This window comes from Gymnoscopelus braueri, assembly GCF_963280865.1.
Source record: "Gymnoscopelus braueri genome assembly, chromosome: 18".
NCBI classification, from domain to species: Eukaryota; Metazoa; Chordata; class Actinopteri; order Myctophiformes; family Myctophidae; genus Gymnoscopelus; species Gymnoscopelus braueri.
This window is the reverse complement of record NC_137618.1, coordinates 36,928,078-36,951,332: the sequence shown is the minus strand read 5'-3', so window position 1 is coordinate 36,951,332 and position 23,255 is coordinate 36,928,078. Positions and strand designations below refer to the sequence as shown.

Here is a 23,255-nt window from a genome sequence, read left to right as displayed (position 1 = left end):
TAGAAACCCAAAATGGACCCGTATGGGTCTGTAACTAACATGAACACAGAGAGGATCTTATATACACTGTGGATTGGGGAACCAGAGATAAAAAAGAAATAAAAAGAATCGTATCAGATAGGGGTCCGTGGCCTAATGCTTATCAAACAAACAAAAAAACTAAAATTAAAAAGGATGATAATCACTGTGCTACAATGCCTTCCATTATCAGGTTCATCCAAAGGACCTGTAATATATGCAGGGATTTAGTTTATCTGTCTGGACCTTTTTATAGCCTGTTGAAAAGAGTTCACCCATTCTTTTTAAATAGGATATCACAGTCAGTACAGTATATATTATGGCAAACGCTGACCCAAGTTAGATGAGAATAATACTCTCATCTAACTTGGATGGAAATGGCTCTGCACAGTAAATGTTGTGGTGTGAGCACGCGTGTTCACTTGCTGGCAAATCAATGAAGCAGATGTTGCATCCCAGTCACAACCAATCACAGAACTGCCACATGTACCTGGTTGACACACTGTAGCTATCAGCAGCTAACAGAACTTGCAGTTTGACATTCAAATTGATATTTCACTACTCAGATTTCTCTTAAGTCATATACAGTATATATATATATATATATATATATATATATATATATATATATATATATATATATATATATATATATATATATATATATATATTTTTTTTTTTTTTTCTCATCAATTTGGTGTACCTAGAAAATTTATTTGAGAAACATGTTGAAATGAAGGTGCCCAGACGGTTTGAAATGCTATGTAGGGAGTTATAGGGCCCTATTTTGGGGCAGGTGGATTGGCATGAAGTGCAGCGAAAGAGTGAATTAACAGGAAGCGAAGTGGCGTGACTTTCCCCGCTTGCTGTGTTTGGTATTTTGGGAACTCACCATGCGCCAGTGTGGGAGAGAGGTGCGGTTGGGGGTGAGTCGTTTGCAAGTCAGCATCGCGCTGCAATTTTGGGGTCAACGAGGACCAGGATTCGCACTGTCCACTGCCTGCCTGCTTGGATCAGGTCTACTACTACGAGGCATGCGCTCATCGATTGCTATTTTCTGCTCACTTTAGTTTGTAGAGGCACACCCAGATATACTGTACGTCTCCAAAATCACACAAACCTGCTTTGTATGCTATGCTTGTCTGTTTCACTTTGGTATGAGTCCATCAAGCTGGAATACATTATCATAGCATGTTTTTTATGCATTCAGCATTTTAAGATTTATTTTTGACATTTGTATGGTTTATTACAGATAGGTCAGTATAGAAGCACAGGAAACCAAGGGCAGAGAGAGAGGGGAGACAAATGCGAGACAAGAAGGGGTTTGGTGCACCAACTGACTGAGCCACCAGGCACATCATATTGAAGGCTCGATATCCATAATAGTTACTCCTTTATAAAAAGCTTACTTAACAGATTATGATAGTTCCTCCAGGTTCTGTTTAGCTTACCAGACATAATCAAACCTGTTTCTTAAGGTGCTTGTATTGTGTACAACAGGGAGCAGACAGACACATACACAGATGGAGACTCCATTCTGCAAACTTTTGCTTTTCATAGTCCAGTTTACTCAAAGCCTACTCTCAGAGGGGTACCAAGGCCCATTCTATAGACATTACTCATGGATTGGTCACACGGACAGGTAGTACCCACTGACTCAATATACATGACTACTACACAGACGTCCCGGGCAGACATCTGCTCACGCACCACTTTGCCGCAAGCAATAAAAAACTGTTAGAGACAGGCTATAGCGAACCAAAAGTGGACCCTGAGTAGACGTCTGCCTAAGTCTGTGCAACAGTCATTTTGTGCTCATGCATGCGCATAGTTTATTTGTTGATCATTAATTGGGCCATGAACTGGGCTTAACTGAGAAATGCTTCTCATAGGACCAGTGTCAGATGTATTATCTGCATTTATTATTTCCTCCCAAGATGGTAATCATATATCATCTGCTCTTGGCGGTCTGTTTGAGGCGTAGAATTAGGTTTCTGAGCCTTTTCTTCCATGACACTGTGGAAATGACTAGTACACCATTGGGCTGAGTCTAAGATCGAAGATTCGATAGAGAAGATATGTCATTCCAAGCCTTACCAATGGTATGAAATGGTATACACCCTTTGAACACCCATGTGAACGTCATTTGTTGTCAGATCTCATCGAGCGGCCTGTGATCAGTGTTTGTCATACCCAACATGCTGTTGTCTGAGTTCACGCTGGTTCGCCTGTTTCCACAAAATAGGGTCCATCGATTTTTCTTTTTTCTATATAAAGAATTTGCTCTGATTAATTGGTTTGAAATATTCCCTGAAAAGTCCATCGGTACAATTATGGGCATTTCAATTGCTCAATGTATTATGCATTTTACTTGCTAAACCAAAAGTAGTCCTGCAACATCTTAGGTCTCTTGCTACCTAACCCACTGTGCTGTGGACTTTGACTAACTCAGTTAGAACTTCATAAGAACTGTTCATATAACAGCTGAGATAAGGCACAACATGTCAAATACAAACTCAGTTATATAAAAAAATCTGATACGCTTCATTATAGAGACAAATACAGACACTTACATTCTGCAAAGCATCTTGTGACTCATTATACAAAACAGAGCAATAAAATCACAGGATGTAAAAGCCACACATAAAAATAAAGATATAAAACATATATTATATTATGTACTTCAGTCTTTTTCTTCAGCTTGACAGTGTCTTCTGCACTGAGCATTGCAGTTCCTTTGGGCACGAGGGACATACGGTATACTGTACTATTCAGAGAACAGGAAGTCTGTCACCACTATTCCAGAGCCTTTCGTGAGGTCTCTATCTCTGTGTGTCTCTATGCAAACGCATGGGTCTGTGTGTGATCACAGTGTATATGTAAATGCATAGGTATGCACACTTGCACGCTTGTTTCTGTGCGCACTACAGTACATCGTGGACGGTATGGATTTCTCTCAGTTTTTGCATGTGTGTGCATTCTGTGTGTGTTCTCTGGCTGCACACGTCTAAACGCAGGTGCGTGCGTCTCTGGGTGTGAATCACCTCCATTACATAACATGCAAGTATGTAACTTTGGTGTCAACCCCTATGACGTTCTTGGCGGTACATTTGTAGAATCCTGTGTCCCTACTCGACGGGTTCTGAACTATCAGTGAACCCTGGGCGCTGAGGTAACGGTTGCCGTAGGTGCGCGCCTGTCCCGTCGCCCTCATCTGCGACCTGTCGGGCATCTCCCAAGTGATGGTCGCTCTGGGTGTTGCTATGACCAGGCAGGACAGCTCCACGGCAACTCCAGGGCGTGTGTAAGTCACAGGGGAGGGGCCTATTGTGATGCGAGGAGGGTAGGCTATGACGATCACAGGGACCGTGACGAGCACAGCCGAGGAGGAATCGTGGTTTGTGGTTCGGCAGGAGTATGATCCGCGGTCGAAAACAGATGCCTGCTGGACTGTTAGTGTTCCATCTGCATGGACCGAATACCGGCCTGAACCACTGCTCTCGCCCCGGGACAACACCTCGCCACTGGGCAAGGTCCAGGACAGAGACCCTTGGGCATTACCAAAGACCTGAGGAGCAGAGCAGGGCAAGTGAAGGGTCTCCCCATTAATGATGCTGACCAGAGAACCTGTTTTTGTGGTCACCACCGGCTGCTGTCTGTTTCTCACTTGCTCTGAGACTATGCCACCAGAACGAAGCGATGGAACTTCTGAGCGAGGCGCAACGGGTATGAATGGGCGTCCCTGTGGAGGTCTTTCTGTAACTGGCCTTTGTGGACGAGCCATCTCAAGAACAACTTGTGGTGGGCCTGAGTAGTGTCTTGAATGTGGGATGGCTGGTAGACCTGCTGAACGGAGCGATGGAACTTCTGAGCGAGGTGCAACGGGTATGAATGGGCGTCCCTGTGGAGGTCTTTCTGTAACTGGCCTTTGTGGACGAGCCATCTCAAGAACAACTTGTGGTGGGCCTGAGTAGTGTCTTGAATGTGGGATGGCTGGTAGACCTGCTGAGTTAGAAGCCTCAGATAAACCTGCACCTCTTGGGGCAGGTCTCTCTACTGCCGGTGTCCTGTGTGGTGGGGGTTCGGCCTGTGTCTCAGAGACCACCAGCTCCACTTGTATCCTTGACTCTCCTCTCTCTCCTCTCACCACACAAACCAGGGTCCCAGCGTCACTCATACGCACACCCCGTAGCTCCAAGGAGCCATTCCGGTGCACAGTGAGCCGGCTGCCATAGTACGGAGCTGGCAAAATGCCGTTACCTGGAAGAAGCCAGGACAAGCGGGGTGGAGGTGAACCATGAGAAGGACATGGTAACATCACAGTTTGTCCTCTAACTACTCGCTGTTTTACTGATGTTACTGCACTCACCACAGTGTTTGTGGGGTTACTAATAGCACTTGTGCCACTATTGCTAGTGCTAACGCTGACCCTGCCGTTAATGTTATTTGTACCACTCGTGCTGCTAGACTCTCCTATATTACTAGTCCTACTCAAACCATTATTACTTACTATGCTGGTTCCAGCTCCATTACTGGGCCCACTACTATTTATAACACCAGTATTACTAGTAGCACTATTTGGTCTTCCATTGGCTGTACTAACACTGGCACCGTTACTAGCCTTCCCATTAACTTCATTAATATTTGTCCTGCCCAGCCCACCACTAACTGCTCCAATACCAATTGGACTATTAGCATTGTTAGCGCTATTACTATTACCATTAGTTGTAATCCCAGGTCCATTGCTATTTATTCCCATATTACCTGGTCTAATAGCTATATTGTTAGCCCCGCTCACTCCAACACTGAATACACTGCTACCAACCCGTGTTGTGACTCCAATACCACTACTGCTGCTACTGGTACTGCTGCCATGAGCACCATTACTACCAAACCTGCTTGTGCCTCCATTGCTAAATCCATTATAAGAATCCCCATTCAGGCCTGTATTAACATTGACAAGAGAGTTATGACTACTCCCACTGCTGCTGCTACCAACACCACCGGTCCCGCCTCTCCCATGAACTCCTACAGTAAATGTACTTCCGCTCCCCCTGCTATTCATCCCATAGTTGGGGAGTTCCACGTCCAGGCCCACCACCCTGCTCCTCATCCCAGCCACGTTGCTTGCTCGGCAGGTATAGTTCCCGGTGTCGCTCCTTTGGGCTAGGCGGACTTCCAGAGTTCCATCCGAAACCGCCACAACCCGCTCTGAAAAGTAACGGGAACCCAAGCTCCGAGGGATCATACGATTGTTTGGCGAGAACCACGTGACGGTGGGGGCAGGATGACCCTTGGCCCCGCAGCGGATGGCGGCAGTCGCTCCCTGTCGCACTTTGATGACATCATAGCCTGGCACATCAGTGAAGGTCGGCGGAGAGTTCATCATGACCTTGACTTTAATCTTGAAAGGGATTAAACATAAATGAATAAATAATGCATCATTTGCATATTAAAATGTGTGCATGAATGAAAGAAATGTAAATGAATGCTCTCCGTGGGAAATTGATTGTCTTACCTTCATGGTATCTTGTCCTCCTTGGTTCTCAGCGTAACATGTGTACTCCCCTTCCTCTCCCATCCCCACCGCTGGCACTAGCAATGTTCCATTGTCGAACACCGTTAGCCGCCGTGTGCGTCCTCCCCTCTGTTCCCCCTGCAACACGCTGTTCACCATGGTTCCATCTGGGAGGCTCCAACGGACAGCTGGGTCGGGTAGTCCCGATGCCAGGCAATCCACCTAAAAGGACAGCAGGATATATTTTCACATACTGCTGTTTTAAATGTCTTTTTATAACAGTCCATATGATGTCTACCTCTGCTATTTTAATTGCAGAGGTTAGACAAAAGTCAAAGTCAAAGTTACACTTTAGATACACAAATATTTTTTTTCCTATCGAATAGTTACCCCATGGAGACTGGAATTCATGGATATTCTTTTGTTTTTGTCGCATTCCTAAGCCAATAATTTGATGACCAGTGGACCGGTAGGCAGCGGTTCTGGTAGGAGACACAAAGGAGACTCTTTGTGTCTACTACCGAAACCACTGCCAGTCATCAAATTGCTCGCTTAGGAATGCGACAAAAACAAAAAAAATATCCACTCTGACTTGGAGTGACTAATCGATAGAAAAAAAAGTCATTTTGGGGGTGAACTATCCCTTCATGTGTTACACAGTTAGAAAGCAGGTTAGCTTCTCAAGGACACTTCAAACACGTGGACTAAAACTCGCTAACTTTTGCAGTCTCCAAACCATGTGACCTTTCAATTTCATGATGGTATAGACCAGGGGTTCCCATACCTTTCGTTGCCAAGGACACCCAAATACCCATAGCCCTGTCCCCTAATGAGAAATGGCGTTAAAACAAAATATGCAAGCTTGTCAATATGCTATTTTTGAAATGTGTTGACATGCCCAAAATAGGGACACCAGGGTTAGGTGCTTAAACTGGTACAATCATCTTATGAATTGAATTTTAATTGAAGACACATATCTTTCTTTCTTTCTTTACCTATTTATTTGTATTTTTAATTAATTAATTCATTAATAATTATTCATGCCCCCCCCCCCGCCTTTTCCCTCCTCTCCTTTCCAACTGGCCCCCCTGGTGCCCCCTGGAGATCTGCACTTTCAAAACCTAAGAGATAGACGTTGTAACCACTAGGCCATCCAGCCACCCATACAGTAAGTCATAAATGAATTGTACTCGATTCACGAACATTTGTAAATGAAGATCACTTAAGGGAGCCTACCTTCAGCGGTCCGCCGAATTCCACCATCTGATTGGACGGTTGCTTGGGTTCGATCTTGGCGGCCTTGGTGGCCGCCACAGAGACTCGGAGGAGGCGGTAGTCGTCGGCCACCTTGTTGCGTGCAATACACAGGTAATCCCCAGCATCCTTCTCTGTTACCATCTGAACTGAGAGGCTGCCATTGGGATGTACCTTCAGCCGTCGGTCAAAACTAGAACACACACACACACACACACACACACACACACACACACACACACACAAATCACACACACAAATAGAACAATATTACCAATGGCCTATCAACTGATATCAATGTATGTGTAAAGGCTTAAATAGTACTTTGGAAAGTACAACCACTTCACTTTTCTCAAATTGAAATAATTTGCCTACTATATAATGTGATGTACACGCACGCACGCACAAACACACACACACACACACACACACACACACACACACACACACACACACACACACACACACACACACACACACACACACACACACACACACACACACACACAATGAAGATTGATTTTTAACTTTTCTTATCTTATTTTTCTTATTTCAATCTACTATTATCTCTATTGTTATCTTGCATATATTGTATTGCTGCTGTTAGCACAGTCTTGTGGAACATGCCACACCAACATTACGCTGCTTGTACCTGTATGAGTGAGTGACAAATAAACCCCTCTTGACTTCCTACTTCTTGATTCACACACACGTACCTGAAGTGCATGTCAACTAGTTTCCTGTTGGGTGTCCTCCAGATAACGGTGGGCAGTGGGTTGCCAGATACTGAACAGTGAAGTTGAAGGAAACCCCCATAGTGAACCATAGTGACAGAGGGTGAGGTAGAGGTGATACGAGCTTTAGTAAGGGGGCTGACAGGGACAGCGGGGGCTCTCGCCTGGTTTACAGTGGAGGGTGACACTTTGGTGTTATTTACAGAGACTGCCGGGGAGAGAGGAGAGGATGGAGACAGTGGGGAGGAGTGTACTGGGGAGACGTTGCCTGTCGCATTGCTTTTGGGAGATGGATTATCAGAGTGGGGACTGTGGGGAAGAGGAGAGTCAGGGGAGTTGGGGGGCGGTGTAGAGGTCCTGGATCGATCGAATGGAGATGGAGGGGAGAGTCTGCCGGTGTTGACAGGGTGGGACGGGGATGCGGGGCGGGAGGAGCCTCCATCCGAACGAGGTAGTTGAGGTGGAAGTGTAGATGTGGCGCCCCGTGCGATTTCCACTCCTTGTCCGTCCCTCCATCCTGCGAGCTCCACCCTCACCGTCCTCTTATCGGCTCCCACTGCATTGGTCGCCGTACACTCGTAACTCCCAGAGTCCTTTGGTCCCACTTTTCGAATGTGCAGTGTGCCGTTGGGCAAGACAAAGAGGTTCCCGTGGAGAAACTGAGACGTGCGCACCAGCGTCCCGTCTGGGATTCGCCAGCGCAGGGTCGGAGGCGGGGCACCCCGGGCGGAGCAGTGGGCATATACGGGCATTCCCAGAGTCAAAACCAAGCGCTCCACTCGGGGTTGGTGTATCGCCGGGGGCAACGAAGACACGTGCACGCGCACAGAGGAGCTGGCCGCACCGGCCGAGTTGGAAGCCACACAGCGATACACACCCCGGTCACTAAGTAACACCGCAGAGATATGGAGCGTTCCGTTTGCGTGCATGGTCATGCGGCCCTGGAAGGAGTCCTCGGAGGTCTTTACGGAGCGGTCAGGAAGAACCCAGGAGAGGAGAGGAGTTGGAACACCATCTGCCTGGCAACCCAAATGCAACTCTCCGCCCTGATGGATAGTAGCTTCCCTGTAATTGGCCAGCTGCATCCGTGGGGGGCGGGACCATACCTCCAAAGTTGTGAGCATCCTGTGATGGAAAAACATAAAACATTTGACAATAGTGGAGACAAGTGATATGTGATACTGTATACCAGGGGTCTTCAACGTTTTCAGGCCAAGGACCCCCTAGCTGAGAGAGAGATGAAGCAGGGACCCCCTACTCTATATTGTATAAAATTGTGTTTCAGATGATTTTTTTTTTTTTACTTAGTCTGCTCTTTTTTCCCTCTACACGCCTCTTTGCCAAAAATAGCCGATCTACAAGCTCTCAACGCCTCGCAGCACGAGGCGTTGAGAGCTTGTAGATCTGCTATTTTCGGCTGATGTTCCCCTCAGAAAAGGAATTCTACGGTTCAAGTGGGTAATGTAAAAAAAACTAAATCCTATCACACAAAGGTGGCGGACCCCCTATAGTAGCTCTGAGGACACCCTAGGGGTCCCGGACCCCCTGTTGAAGACCCCTGCTGTATACATTATAATTGGAATGTCCAATATTCATGGTATTACCTGTCACGACCCAGTGAGCTTTGTGCGCTGCAGATATACGTCCCCCTGTCTTGCATCTGTACATTGTAGATGACAAAGGTTCCATTTGGCAAAACCTCAAAACGCTGGGTCCTAGAGTGTACTGACATCACCGCTCCTAAGAGGAAGAAAAAGAAAGAGAGAGATAGGAAGATGAAGGAAGGAAGCAAAAGAGTGGGAGTGGGAGAAAAGAGGGAGAAAAAATAAAAAAATAAGAAAGAAAGGCAGAGTAACGAAGAAACAGGAAAGGAGTGGCAGGGAGGGACAGCGACACATGTGTAGTGAGGTCAGAAGTGAACAAAATCTTCCATGACTTGTTTCCACCACTGTACTCTATAGAAAAGCCCATTGTTTGCATGCCAGTGTGTAATGCTGGGTGTAAGTGGGTGTTAAGTTTTTTGTCACTGTAAATTTTATGTATGCGTGATGTTCATGCGATCATTGCAAAACTGATGACGATTAATTTTAAATTTTATGGCTTCAAAAATTACTTAGGAGGTCCAATTGCTTTTGGAATGATGTGTTGAATTTATTATTAATCCTTTTTGACCAGTACACTGTTCATGCGAAAAGCTTTTTAGTATTTGAATGTTAAAAGAAACATTTTCTGAACTCACTGAAATGAAAAAAATATTACTCCCAAGCCTGACTAATACATTCGTGAGCATTTTTATTTGAAACGTGTGCACGTGCGTGCATGCATGTGTGTTCCTGGCCGTGTGTACCTGTGGAGACTTTAGTCCACGTGATGGTGGGTTTAGGCTCTCCCTTAGCCTCACAGGCCAGATTGGCAGTGCTCTCCGCTGGGACAGACACTGTCCTGATATGGGGATCAGCAATCCTGGGTCTGGATCTCAAAACTGGGACCTGTGGCCAACACACAGATAAACAGAATAGAAATACTAACTAGATTGAATGAGCAAAAATAAATAGCAAAATAACAATTACCAATGACAACCAAAGCACAAATCCAGAGTTTTAATTAAACTAGACCCATTCATCATAATTGCAAGCTATAATATTTATATATTATGTTAGGAGAAATTCAGAATAGAATGACTTTGAAACCATATTCACCTGTGGAACCAATGGTTTGATCTGGGCAGGCCTTGCAGCAGAGCTCTAGGAATAGATTGATCATTGATTATCTCAAATCCCACAGGATTAAACTCTTAGAGTACATAGTGTAAGGCTGTTGATTATGGGGCATATGTTTTTAATCTCCTTCTTAGATCTTTCAAGCACTCCAGCAGAGCTCTGGAAAATCCATGAAATTGGGAAATTGCTATAAACATCTTACAATGTCAATTTGAGCAGACAGAATTGTCTATTTTCACATCTACAGTGCTGTGCAATTTCCACTATTTTATTCTTCCCCTCTGCGTCTGTGTTTGTCTTCCACCATGTGAATGTGTACATGTGCTGGTGTTTACTTGGCAAGAGCTCATTTCGAGTAAACGACAGGCTGCATTAACCACGTTCAACCTGCGGTCGGGCATGTCATTCTGGGCAAACATTTTCAAAACTTTTCACGAATTAAAATAAATGTGACACTGGCCAATCACAGTCCTGAATAGATTGTGATTGGCCAATCACAGCGCAGGATAATTGTACAAATTTCCAAACCTCACTTTCAGGGGCGGTTTCACTGCCCAAGATATTTGTACATTTTTCCAAATCTCACTTATAGGGGCGGTTTCACCGCCCAAAAAGTGGAACAATCTGATTCTGTTCTAATTCCCGCCATAGCATTGTCGTTCTTTGGATAACACTGCCCACCAGGTTATGTCCTATGAATAGATTCAAAACTCACCCCGGGTGAGGCAGGGAGGGCCGGAGCATGGGCAGGTCTGCTGCCTTGGGAATCCGGAATAGAATTAGCTCCCGGGTTCTTCCAGCTGGGGGGAGGTCTGCTCTGCTCTGGTACCCCGGAAACCGGCACCCCTCTGTGGTCAACCCGCTCTAAGCTCGGCCTCTGCCTGGAGGGTTCTCTGGTACTCGTGGATGTGGTGGTGGTGGTAGGAGTAGTACCGGTAGTAGTAGGAGTAGTGGTTGTAGCGGTGACAGGAGTAGTACTGGTAGAGATAATAGGAGTAGCTGTCCTAGTAGTGGGACCAGCAGAAGTAATAGGGGTACCAGCAGAAGTAATAGGGGTGGTTGTTCTAGAGGTGGTTGGAGGTGTAGTTGTAGTGGTAGTAGGGAGAGTAGTCAAAGTAGTAGTAGTAGCAGCAGCAGTAGTAGTAGTAGTAGTGGTAGTAGTAGGAGGAGGAGTAGTAGTAGTAGTTGTTGTTGTTGTAGTAGTAGGAGGAGTAGTAGTAGCAGGAGGAGTAGTAGGAGTAGTAGAAGAAGAAGAAGTAGTAGGAGGAGTAGTAGTAGTAGTAGTTGGAGGAGTAGTAGTAGTAGTAGGAGTAGTAGTAGTAGGAGTATTAGTTGTAGTAGTAGTAGTAGTAGTAGGAGTAGTGGTAGTAGTAGAAGTAGTAGGAGGAGTAGTAGTAGGAGTAGTAGGAGGAGGAGTAGTAGTAGGAGTAGTAGTTGTAGTAGTAGGAGTAGTAGTGGTAGTAGTAGAAGTAGTAGTAGGAGGAGTAGTAGTAGTAGTAGTAGTAGGAAGTGTAGTTGTGGCACTAGTTGTAGAGGGAAGAGTTGGAGTGCTTGTCGTTGCAGTCATAGTGGGATATGTCGTTCTTTTGCTAGTGCTTGAAGTTGGATGTCTTGTAGTAGTAGTGGTGGTTTTAGTGTCAGTAATAATGATGGGATTTGTAGTTTTTCTAGTTGTCGTAGCAGGGGTAGCAGTACTAGTGGTGGTGGTAATAGTAGTGGTGATTGGATTTTTACGTTTACTTGTTGTGGAAATAGTAGCTCTTCTAGCAGTACTAGTTACTTGGATACTCGTAACTGGAATAGGGGTGACTGATGGAGTTGTAGTGATTTCTGCAGTGGTCGTAGCTGTGCTGGGTACCGTGGACGAATCAGAGGAGGAGGGAGAGAGGGACGAAGACACATATGATTCTCCTAACAAATCCCACTCCATCTCCTTGGCGTGTTTGCTTGGGGGTCCATCAGTGTGTTTGCTTGGGGGACCATCAGTATGTTTGCTTGGGGGAGTCCCTACCGTCGAGCGAGGGGGGGTGGGTGTCGCTGGTGTTCCAGGTGCTATGCTATCCGGGATGTTGACCGAGTGAGTCATCATGTCTTGTCTATGTGTCATTGGGGGAGAGGTGGTCTGCGCAGATGAAGAGGAAGAGGAGAGCAAAGGGGGAGTTGATGAGGAAAGAGATGGGAAGGGGGTTTCTGTAGGGGATAGAGGGAGAGACTCTGAAATGGCAGGAGATGGAGAATTCAATTCCAGCTCATCTGGAGCCGCACTGGACATCGTCATTTGATCCTTCTTCGCTAATGGCATGGTTGAAGAACTGGATGTAGGAGCCAGAGACGGAGTAGCCACGTCGGTCACGGTGGTGTCAGCGGCCGCCGAGTGTGACCTCGGTGTCGTGAGGTCTGGCAGAGGTCGGGGTCGGGGTCGCCCCCTGGGACGGCTGATTCGTCTTCTCTGACCGATTCGCCTGCGAGCATTCCAGGGGCTCTCGGGCCGTGAGTTGGGAACCGAGTTAGGCAGAAGTCCCTGCCGTGGGTTCTGAGGCCTGGGTTCAACGGGCTTAGGGGTTGATCCCCTCTCCTCATCTTCGACTGGTTCAGGGACAATTTCATTGGTTCTGGATGTCACTGGGTCTATCTGTAACTCTGTTTGTGTGTCTTTCTCAGCCTCATTCTCTCTCTCTCTCTCTGTCTGTGTTTCTGTTGACCTCCCCATCTGTAGGTCTGACTCCTGCTCTGTGCCGCTCTCAGTGTCCACATTTCTCTCTGTCTCTGTCCCTGTCCCTGTGTCTGTGTCTGTTGGGGTGTTTATTTTTGTCTGACTGTGTGTCGGCATCTCTGTGTGAACAGGGTGCAGGCCTTCCTCTTGTAGACTGGCATCATCAATAGATGACCCTTCAGCTTCCTTTCCCCCATCTCGCTCTCCCTCCCCTCTTACTCGGTCTCGACTACTCTCATCCTCATCCGTTCCTCTGTCCGTAGGATCCACATTGTTTGACTGGCTGGTGCTGTTAAGAGCGGTCCTGTCGCGTATCTTGGCCAATATGTCAGCCCATTTCTGTGGGTCTATCCTCTGTTTAGTTGAACTAATTCTGCGTCTGTTATCTACGTGGTTCCTTCTCGGTTCACCAGAGGATGCTCCTCCACTTCCCCTCCTCGGGACACCCTCTCTCACGGGCACCCGTCTTCGAGGGTGTCCAGCTGGATAACGTCGGTTTAGGGGCGGCTGGTGTGGTCTTGTGCGCCTCCTATCGGCTAAAGGATTTCTCTCCTCCTCTTCCTCCTCATCTCCTGAGCCTTCCTCCACCATATTACTCTGTAGCAACGGGGCTCGTATCCGAGTTGACCGACCGGCAGCCGACTGTGGCCCCCTGGGTAATGACGTCATGAGTGGCCGGGATGGACGGGGGTTTAAGTTCAGCTGTGTAGAAAGAGAGTCAGCACCATACTGGTTCACTGCCGTGCAGCGGTATTGGCCAGCATCATTCATGGAAGAGCGTGGCAGGGACAGGCTCCCATTTGATTGGATAGTGAGCCCATCAGCCCGGCCTGAGCCCTGCCTTACTATATTCCCATCTGGTAACACCCAACTAATATCAGGCATAGGCGAACCAGATGCCACGCAGGGCAGTATGATAGCCTCGCCAACCATCCCTGTTAAAGACGGTCCCACTTGCTCCCCTGGAATCGCTACAGAGGAGTGTTCCACTGCGAGACGCACTGGCAGAACGTTCACATCTCTCCCCGCCCGGGCCACGCAATAGTATATCCCAGAATCAGAGAGTTCCGTTTTCTGTATTAGTAAACCAGATGCTGAGGCGTGGGCCCTACCATCTGAGCTGCTGGAGGGGGAGAAGAGTTGTGATCCATCGGGGAGATTCCACTCCATGATGGTAGGTTTGCCAGAGCTAAGAACGGGGCAGGTCAGTTCTACCCTACTGCCTACTACTGCCGCTAGAGCTGTGACGGTGTGATTAGTAGGGATCAGCACCCATGGACGCAGAGCTGGGGAAGTTGACAAGGCTGGAACAGGGTCGGGACGAGCAGATGCTCTTGTGGTCAATAGGAGCTGAAGCCTGTGCCCACTGGACTGCGCTCTGTTAAGTTGAATGCTGATAAACGGCTGTAGCAACCACTGGGGCTTGGCTTTGACTGAAGCTCGCACTCCAGTGTGGTAGTAGCCTTCTCTCTCCCCTGCCTGCCTGTAACGATAGGACAAGTCCGGGGCTTTACTCAGCATTATCTCTCTTTCCAGGCGAACTGCCGTCTCGCTATAGTAAGCCAGAATCCTCCAAAGTCTCTCGTAACTCCCTCTCTCCACGGGACACTCCAGGGACAGGGAGAGTGAGAGGGACAGCGGAGAAGAGGATGAGAGGGAGAGATCGGGGAGAGGTGTGATGTCCGGAGTGTTGGCAGAGTGAGTGACTTCGCAGCTCAGATCAACGTTATTCCCCTGTTGGTCAGACAGACCCAGGGAGGCGGTGCCTAAAGGCTCTATGAAGGATTCAATCGGTTGGACGCTGCCATGGTCCACCCCGGAAGGCGGGTCTCTTCCTGGGGAGGAGATGACAGGCGCGGCACAAGAGAGGTCAGTCTGCTGGAGCAAGCCCCGCCCTCGGAGGGGATTGGGCGATTCACAGACGGGACATTGAGGACCTTTGGGACATTTCATCAATCCTAAGACAGTGAGAGAGAGACAGACAGTGACAGAGAGAGAGAGAGAGAGAGTTCACTTAACATCACTTCATAGCAATTATAACCTACATTTCAGCTGTCATGCTCAAACAGTCAAACTTGTACAAAGTAGCAGTTTTTATACACATGTAGGGCTGCAGCTATTGATTATTTTCTTAGCAGTTATTCTATTGATGACTCTTTTGATTAATTGAATAATACTGAAATATTATATTATTATATCGTATTATATGTTTTTTTATTATTTACATTGAATTTGAATAGACTTTTATGTAGACTAAATTGATTAACCTGATTGACCACTTAAACCCAATCTTACACTTCGACATACAACAGCGCAAATATAGCGAAAATAGCTGATCTGCAAGTTCAGAACGCGTCACAGTATTTCTTTGCGGAAAAATAACTTTGTAATACAATCAATAATTTTGTATAATAAATTAAATTGATTAGTTCGATTAACTGTTGCATCCCTATACAAATGGTTGCCTTATCTAAGTTGAAGTTGTCATTCTGCTTTCATTCTCTCTTCTCTCTTCTCCACAGGTTATGCAAACAGCAACAATGAAATATCGTACCCTCCGGGGCCATAGTGCAACACATAAAATCAAGCAGCTCACAAATCAAGCACCTCATCGTTGCACAACACATAGTAGCCTATACATTTCAGCTATCTGCACACAGCGGACGCGGTCATGACAGATTAGTCACACAGCTGAATCTGGCACGTCAACCAAACAAATGTCAAGGTTCACCCTGCTTCCACGTCTCTATCAATGACAGGGTGAGACGGAGAGAACCACTGACAGAGGTGGAGAGGAGGAGAGAACAATGGACAGCATCTGGGGAGATTCTATCAAAGGTATAAATAAAAAACAGATGCTTTGCATCCCAACTCCAAGATATTAGCGTGCAGTATTGTGAGGACAATCGGACGTGATCGTCTGTTGCAAATAATAATGTGATTTTGCTTGAATGCAGAGCCATGTTAAGTCAGGGCCATCAAATTAGATCGACGCATCGAGAGGCCACCCACAGAATAACCTGGGAACGATTTTCTCTATAAATGACTGTGTTGTTGAGAGGAAGATAAAATACCAACTCCCTGATTGTACATGTGATTCGTTAATGTAGAATCACACAATACAACACTTCTGTACTGGCGTCATTAAACACTTAAGCCCTATTTTATACTTTAGCGATTTTGAAAAAAATGGCTGATCTACAAGCTCACACCATGACGCGATGCAATGTGTTGTGAGCTTGTAGATCTGCTAGTTTCTGAACATTCTCACCTATAATGACATGCCAAAAATAGATATATGCCAGTGCTTAAGTGATTAACAGACTGTTCCTCTCCTTCCATCCATCTTTTTCATTTCTGTGGCAGTCTCTCTATCCATTGTGTGTCCAACCACAGCAGTGGGAGGGACATAATACAAAGTCTAGTCTGAAGATAGCTGAATACAAAGGTAAACAGGCTCACCTGGGTGAGCAAGAGTCCAGCCTGAAAACCAGTTCATCCTGCAGTCACAGCTCCATGGGTTGGCCTGCAGTACCAGGGTCTCCAGCAGGGGCGCCGTCTCCAAGGTCTCTCTGGGCAGAGTGGTTAGACTGTTGTTGGACAGATCTAGGTGCCTGAAGAGGAAAACAACAGGGGTAGGAGAAGAGTACAGAGTGGCGTTGAAGAGCAATGGTGTCAAGGAAAGTGGAGTAAAAAGGGAGGGAAGGAGGGAAGAGAGAAATATAGCAGGGAAGACGTGAAAGGAGAAACATCATCATCATCAACCATCATCAGTATAGTCAACATAATCTGCACCAATATCAAAATCAGTATAATCATCAACATTATCCATCTATTCTCATTCATTTTTGTATATCCTGTATATATTTCCATCAATACAGATTAGTAAAGTACATTTAGAGCAGGGGAAGGGCACAGGGACTGCTGACGGTGCAGCCGATGCGAGAGGTTAGGATGTTTATCTCCAACCACTGATGGAAACCTTACCTGCTTGCCACCCCATTAGGCTAGGATGGAATGATGCAACAGCTATAGAATGATACAGTGCTCGCCACGGAGATGTCAAATGCTCACGGGACTGAAACGAATGGAATTCGGCCCATTTATCATTTGCACCACGAACGGACGGCCCCGGCGCTCCGCGGAAACGGCGGTTTTACCGTTCCATTTAAAGCTCACCTGAGTGTGGAGTAGAAGTACGTATTGAGCAGCGACAGGGTGCACAGGCTGCGGGGGTGCAGCTGATGGAGACGGTTCCCCTGGAGACGGAGCAGCCGCAGGCTGGGCATCTGGAGCAGGGCCTGCGGGTGGAGGTGCTGCAGGAGGTTGTGGTCCAAGTGCAGCCGAAGTAGGGAGGTCAGGCCGGAGAAGGCCTGGGAGGAGGAGATCTCCCTCAGCTTGTTATAGCTCAGCTTCAATATCTGAGGAGGGTGGGTGGATGGATGGGAGGGCGGAGGGGGGGGGGGGGGTTGAAAGGTTAGAACAGTGATCAGAAGGAGATGTTCTCCAGTCTGGACTGAGGGGGGGGGTGGTGAATGAAGATAAAAAATGAACAACACAAAGGAAAAGCGTTTTTTGGTATGAATCTCTGCTTTGGAAAAGCGTGTTTTGGTATGAAGCTCTGCTTTGGGGCATGGAGACAGAAACATATATAGAGAGAGAGAATTCCATTGAGAACTGCTTTCAGCTTGTTATAGTTATAGCTGAGTTTCAAACACTAAACAATTATGTCACACAATTATGTCACACACACACACACACACACACACACACACACACACACACACACACACACACACACACACACACACACACACACACACACACACACACACACAAACACGCACACTGTCCTGTTTGGACCCCAGGAAGAGTAGTCTTCACTGTGGTGAGGACTAATGGGGATCCGTAATAAACAATAAACACACACACACACACACACACACACACACACACACACACACACACACACACACACACACACACACACACACATGCTGAGCTTCAAATGTTTGGGGGAGAGAGACAGAATAAGTGAGTGAGTGAGTGAGTGAGTGAGTGAGTGAGAGTGTGTGTGTGTGTGTGTGTGTGTGTGTGTGTGCGCGCGCGAGCGCGCACATGTGTGTATGTGTGTGTGGACCAGGGAGAGGTAAGTGTCTGCATGAAGAGATGATTTCCTCCATTTAACCGCAACTGATTGAAAAACACCTCCTACATATTTTATACACAATTGAAGTGAAAACAGCCACAAGCGCCCACCAAAACGCTGTGCTCCATCAGTACCTCCATCACCATGCTGTGAATGAATCAGGTCGAGACAGAGAACCCAATGGATATGCTGCAGCACAGAAATGTTTTCTTCACTCTGGTATCCAAATAGCAAATGCAAATGTCTCTGTCGTCCTAACTTATACAAGCCTACAAACCGCTCTGCGGGACATTGTGAGCTTGTAGATCAGCTATTTCCGATGTGACTGACGTCGCATTGGCTCGCAGCTCAGATCAATGCTGTTCCCCTGTTGGTCAGACATACCCACAGAGGCGGTGGATTCAATCGGTTGGACGCTGCCAAACCGCTCTAGGGCACGTTGTGAACTTGCAGATCAGCTATTTTCGATGCAGGACGCAGTCATACGACAGAGTCTAAATCAGGCTTTATCGTCGGACTCGTTACTGCGATTCTTGTGATGTGTGCAAGCCCACCAGACTCCTACTGCTACTCTTGTGATGTGTGCGAGTCCACCATAAGTTACTGTGACTGTTGTGACGTGTGGTGATGCGCCCACCAGACTCATTACTGCTACTCTTGTGATGTGTGGCGAGCCCACCAGAAGTTGAGGGAGAAGATGCATACACCTTCACTCTCTGCGTGATTTATGAGATATTTTACTCCCCAGAGAAACTACTTAGCTGGAGAAGTCGCTGTGGCTGCTGACAGATATTGCATGTGGGGGTAAGTCAACACGTGGAAATATGGGTCCTATTATCACGACAAAATATATCAGCGTCTGCCTTGGAGGCGATTGGGGAACAATAGCTGCCAGGAGTCATATGTCCTCCCCGCTGGACTGATAACTCCTGCCCTGAGGCCTGAAAACAGTGCAACACAGAGAAAATAATAGCATACATATAAATTATGCATTCATTTTGTACAATGAAAGACCAGACAAAAACATATTCAGTTATTTATTGATATCTAAGGTCAAATGGATTAGTGAATTGGTTTAAATTAAATGTATCCCAGATGTGTGCACCCACTGAACATAAGTCTATAATAATATACCCCTGATACAGGTGCATGTATCAAAGTGGCAACATGTGGTAACATTAACCAACATTTTGAAGTATTTGGTTCTGTACAATATAGTGTAAACACTACATTACTCAAGCTGTTTGAACTACTATTTGTTCTTTGTCAAGCACCGAATATAAATATGTCATGTCTGTACATCACACATAATCCTGTGAGAGAGCTAGGCATATACTCTGCATATGTTCATGTTTAGGAGTTGAGTTTGCTCCAGTAAAGCGCACTTGAAAGAGAGCAGAAACCCATAATGTTATATTCACAATGTTCCCATCGTCCTCTGTGTGCCTGAGGAGATGGAGGGCGATGAAAGGAATATCGGAGGAGTCTTGTCCCTAATTTGACTCCTTCAGTATCCATCTTCTATGACCTGCTAAAAACCGGTATCTCTGAGTCAAATTTGTAGTAACTAGTGGGGTGAAACGGATCAGCCCGAATAAAAAATGCATGACCCCATTAACATTCATCATGCATTTTGGACGTTTTGCTAAGATGTAAGCGTTTCACAGGGACACAGAACATTAATGAGATACAGCCTGGCTACCACTCAGTTACAAATTCCTACATTTATTTCCTGTAAAAATAACTATCCCTGGATCATCACCTTATCCTGACCAGCGAAATGGGGCGTTACCAATGTTGGTTCAGTCTCCTGCCTACTACATAACGCCAATGGCATGGGTTTGATTCCCGCCTATGGCCCTGTGTTGCAAATCATTCCTCCGCCCTCCTCACAGAGACAGAAATGTCCCTGTTCACACACAAATTTCACCCTGTTAACCTGTGATGTGATGAATAAAATTCAGATTCTGATCAAAGCCCAGGCACACAACATCTCCGGAAGAAATCTGGTAAATCTGGCTACTACTGTTGGTTCCGGTTTACCTGTAGTGATTTCATGTCTCGAAATGCCCCATCGGGAATGTGGTGAATGTCGTTGCCATGGAGCATCAGAAGTTCTGCCTTCTTCAGGCCAGCCAATGAGTGGTCAGGGATCCTGCTGATGCTGTTGAACCTACCAGAGCAGAGAAACCACATCATCATCAACCAAGGACATCGTCAACCAATGACACATGGAAATATGAAAATATTACGACAACCAGCACAACCATGACCAATATAAGCTCTGATTTGATATGGTCTATCTATACTGTACACTCTTTGTGAGCGATAGTGTGTGCATGTGTGTGCGACTGTGCGTGCACACTCTCGTGTATGTGTGTAGCTGGCTTTTTGCATCTTTGCATGTGTGCATCTGAGTATGCATGAGTGTGTGCATGTGTCCTTACCCTAGATTAATGCGTAGGGTGTGTGTGGGCAGGCCAGGAGGTATGGAAAGCAGAGAACGGAAGGTGCAGTGGACCTCGCTGGCCTGGTAACAGTTACAGGATCTGGGACAGGCCCGGCCCACGGGGACCATGAGAACCAGCACCAGCACGGTCAGCGCTGTCACCGGCGCACTCACTCTCTGACACATCTTCAGTTCAGAAGATTAGTGGAGTCAATGGGGTAATCACTGTGAATGAGAAAAAGTTCATTACCAATTAACAGGGAATTTGGTAGCAAGCAGCAGCACCACAGCCCCCCAGCTGACAGAATCTTAACTCAATTAGCAGGGTTAATGAGCTCTCGTGTTTATTACTGAACCACCACAAATACTCCTATTTATAGATACAGTTTAAGCTAAATTATCTCTCTCTCTCTCTTTCTCTCGGTTTCCAAACAGAAGAGATAGAGTACAATCAGATTCCATGTTTGTTTTTCCTTGAAAGGCAAATGATATGGTCCATTATCCTGACCCATGAAATGTAAACAACTAATTGTATGACTTCTGAAGTCATTATATTGATATTGTGATATGAGACTAGATAGATATTGTCTAGAAATGGTCTCTTCCTGGTTTTAATCACATGTAAGCCCTATGTTTTAGGGTTTGAATTACAATCAACAGCAGCTCACAAATCAATAATTCTCAAAACTAGTAAAAATACACAGCCATTTTCTCAAAAACATTTTCTTTTAATAGTCACAGTATTGATGATTTGGTCACAAATATTGTGATATTTGCTTTTGTCCATATCATCCAGCCCTATAAGACATGGTTGTCCACCAACAATCCTTGAGGGACTAACATAAGGCATAGTACACACACATGTACAAGTCATCAGACATCTGTACAGATCGTGCACGTGCACGTGCTGTACAACCAAATACACTCTCTCTCACACACACACACACACACACACACACACACACACACACACACACACACACACACACACACACACACACACACACACACACACACACACACACACACACACACACACACACACGCACACACACACACACACACACACAAACCTGCTCACAGCTGAGGACACACATAGCACATTGTAGTGTTGTAGCCAGGCTGACATGCACGCACGCACACGCACGCACACGCACGCACGCACACACACACACACACACACACACACACACACACACACACACACACACACACACACACACACACACACACACACACACACACACACACACACACACACAGAGGTCTATCTACTAGTATCCACCAACATACCACCTTCCTCTGGCTGCTCATATAGAACAACTGAAGCATGCAGATTAAAACTGAATCACATGGAACTAAATGAGTTTAATTAGAGGTTTAATGGGTCAACAATGATGTGGTTTTTTAAAAAGCTGGAACCACAACAACACGTGAATTCAATCAAAACTGGGGAGAAGAACAGAGAACATTCATGAGATGCAAAATCATAAGATCAATCTGGCCAGTCTGTCTAAGCCTGGTGATACAGTGAGGATCTAATAACTGATTTAACAACCAACTAATAAATCGAAACACATTAGTAGGACTTAAGCTACTGTAGCCTACAAGACTGTTATGACTTTCCTCTTTCATTATTCAACACACAACAAACTGTGTGTGGAATTTCTACAATGGTGTAAACTAAAGTAAAGTACATTTACTCAAGTAGGCTACTGTAGGCTACAATTTTGAGGTATTTTTTTACTTTCCAATTTTCAATACTTTTACTTCTCCACTACATCTCAGAGGCAAATATTGTACTTTCACTCCACTACAATTATTTGTTACTTTAGTTACTAGTTACTTTGCAGATATAAATTATTATATCATAAAACATACATTAACCACTTTGGCCCTATTTCATGCATAGGCTATTTGAAAGCTTGTAGGTCTGCTATTTTCAAACATTTTAGTACTTTCACTTTTGGTACTGTAAGCTATTTTGATGCCAAATGCCAATACTTTGGTACTTTTACTCAAGTTTACATTTTGAACACGGGCCTTTTACTTGTAACAGAGTATTTCTACATTGTGGTATTGCTACTTTTACTTAAGTAAAATATCTGAGTACCTCTTCCACCACTGACAAAGACTGTGTATCGAATATCTCTCACACAAAGACACGCACGCGCGCTACTCTAGTTTTTGAATGGACGCGCGCAAAGACGCACGCCCTGACGCGCGACTCAATTAACCAATTGTAACATCATCCAAACCAAAGCGCTGCGTGAATAGCGACACATACAGCTATTTTAAGTTGAAAAGTGAATCATGCACAGTAGGAAGCAATAAAGATGAATAGATTACTGCATTGACACGGTTAAAAATAATAGCATATATACCCTACCTTGAAATCCTTATTTGATCTGGAAAAGGAAATTACTTTTCCGGATTATTCATGATTCTCCCGTCAAACGCTTAATTCCAATCCAACAGACTGGCAATCACATCATTGAGCAGTTATTTCACCCGTTATAAGATGCCAGTTGCAGAGAAAAAAAAGTTTCCAAGAAAGTTATAACTTCAGTTCAGATCACAAAATAAAGAGGAAAATCAGCCACGCCACTTTATCTTATATAACCACGAATTCAAACAAAACAGTTTTTCGGGAAAATCCAAACGAATGACATCGGTATTCCAGAGAAACAACCCAACAGG

At 45.7% G+C, this 23,255-nt stretch overlaps 1 protein-coding gene across 2 annotated transcripts in view; it reads right to left on the bottom strand.

The window, feature by feature from the left end:
- Nucleotides 1-712: 712 nt before the first annotated feature.
- The window catches only part of LOC308105599 (matrix-remodeling-associated protein 5-like), a 22,574-nt gene continuing 31 nt past the window's right edge, over nucleotides 713-23,255 (bottom strand). Inside the window, exons 1-13 of one of the 2 annotated variants that reach the window (XM_080456427.1) lie at nucleotides 22,945-23,255; nucleotides 20,554-20,780; nucleotides 20,150-20,279; nucleotides 17,137-17,378; nucleotides 16,420-16,571; nucleotides 10,960-14,915; nucleotides 10,224-10,268; nucleotides 9,872-10,013; nucleotides 9,129-9,264; nucleotides 7,507-8,649; nucleotides 6,773-6,983; nucleotides 5,537-5,758; nucleotides 713-5,422 (exon numbers count right to left, since the gene is read on the bottom strand). The exon at nucleotides 22,945-23,255 is cut by the window's right edge and continues 31 nt beyond it. In XM_080456427.1, the coding sequence (XP_080312553.1) occupies nucleotides 3,068-5,422; nucleotides 5,537-5,758; nucleotides 6,773-6,983; nucleotides 7,507-8,649; nucleotides 9,129-9,264; nucleotides 9,872-10,013; nucleotides 10,224-10,268; nucleotides 10,960-14,915; nucleotides 16,420-16,571; nucleotides 17,137-17,378; nucleotides 20,150-20,279; nucleotides 20,554-20,741 (8,922 nt within the window). In that variant the 5' untranslated portion in view covers nucleotides 20,742-20,780; nucleotides 22,945-23,255 and the 3' untranslated portion in view covers nucleotides 713-3,067. The remainder of the gene's footprint in view (nucleotides 5,423-5,536; nucleotides 5,759-6,772; nucleotides 6,984-7,506; nucleotides 8,650-9,128; nucleotides 9,265-9,871; nucleotides 10,014-10,223; nucleotides 10,269-10,959; nucleotides 14,916-16,419; nucleotides 16,572-17,136; nucleotides 17,379-20,149; nucleotides 20,280-20,553; nucleotides 20,781-22,944) is intronic. The other variant, XM_080456428.1, reaches the window with a different exon arrangement.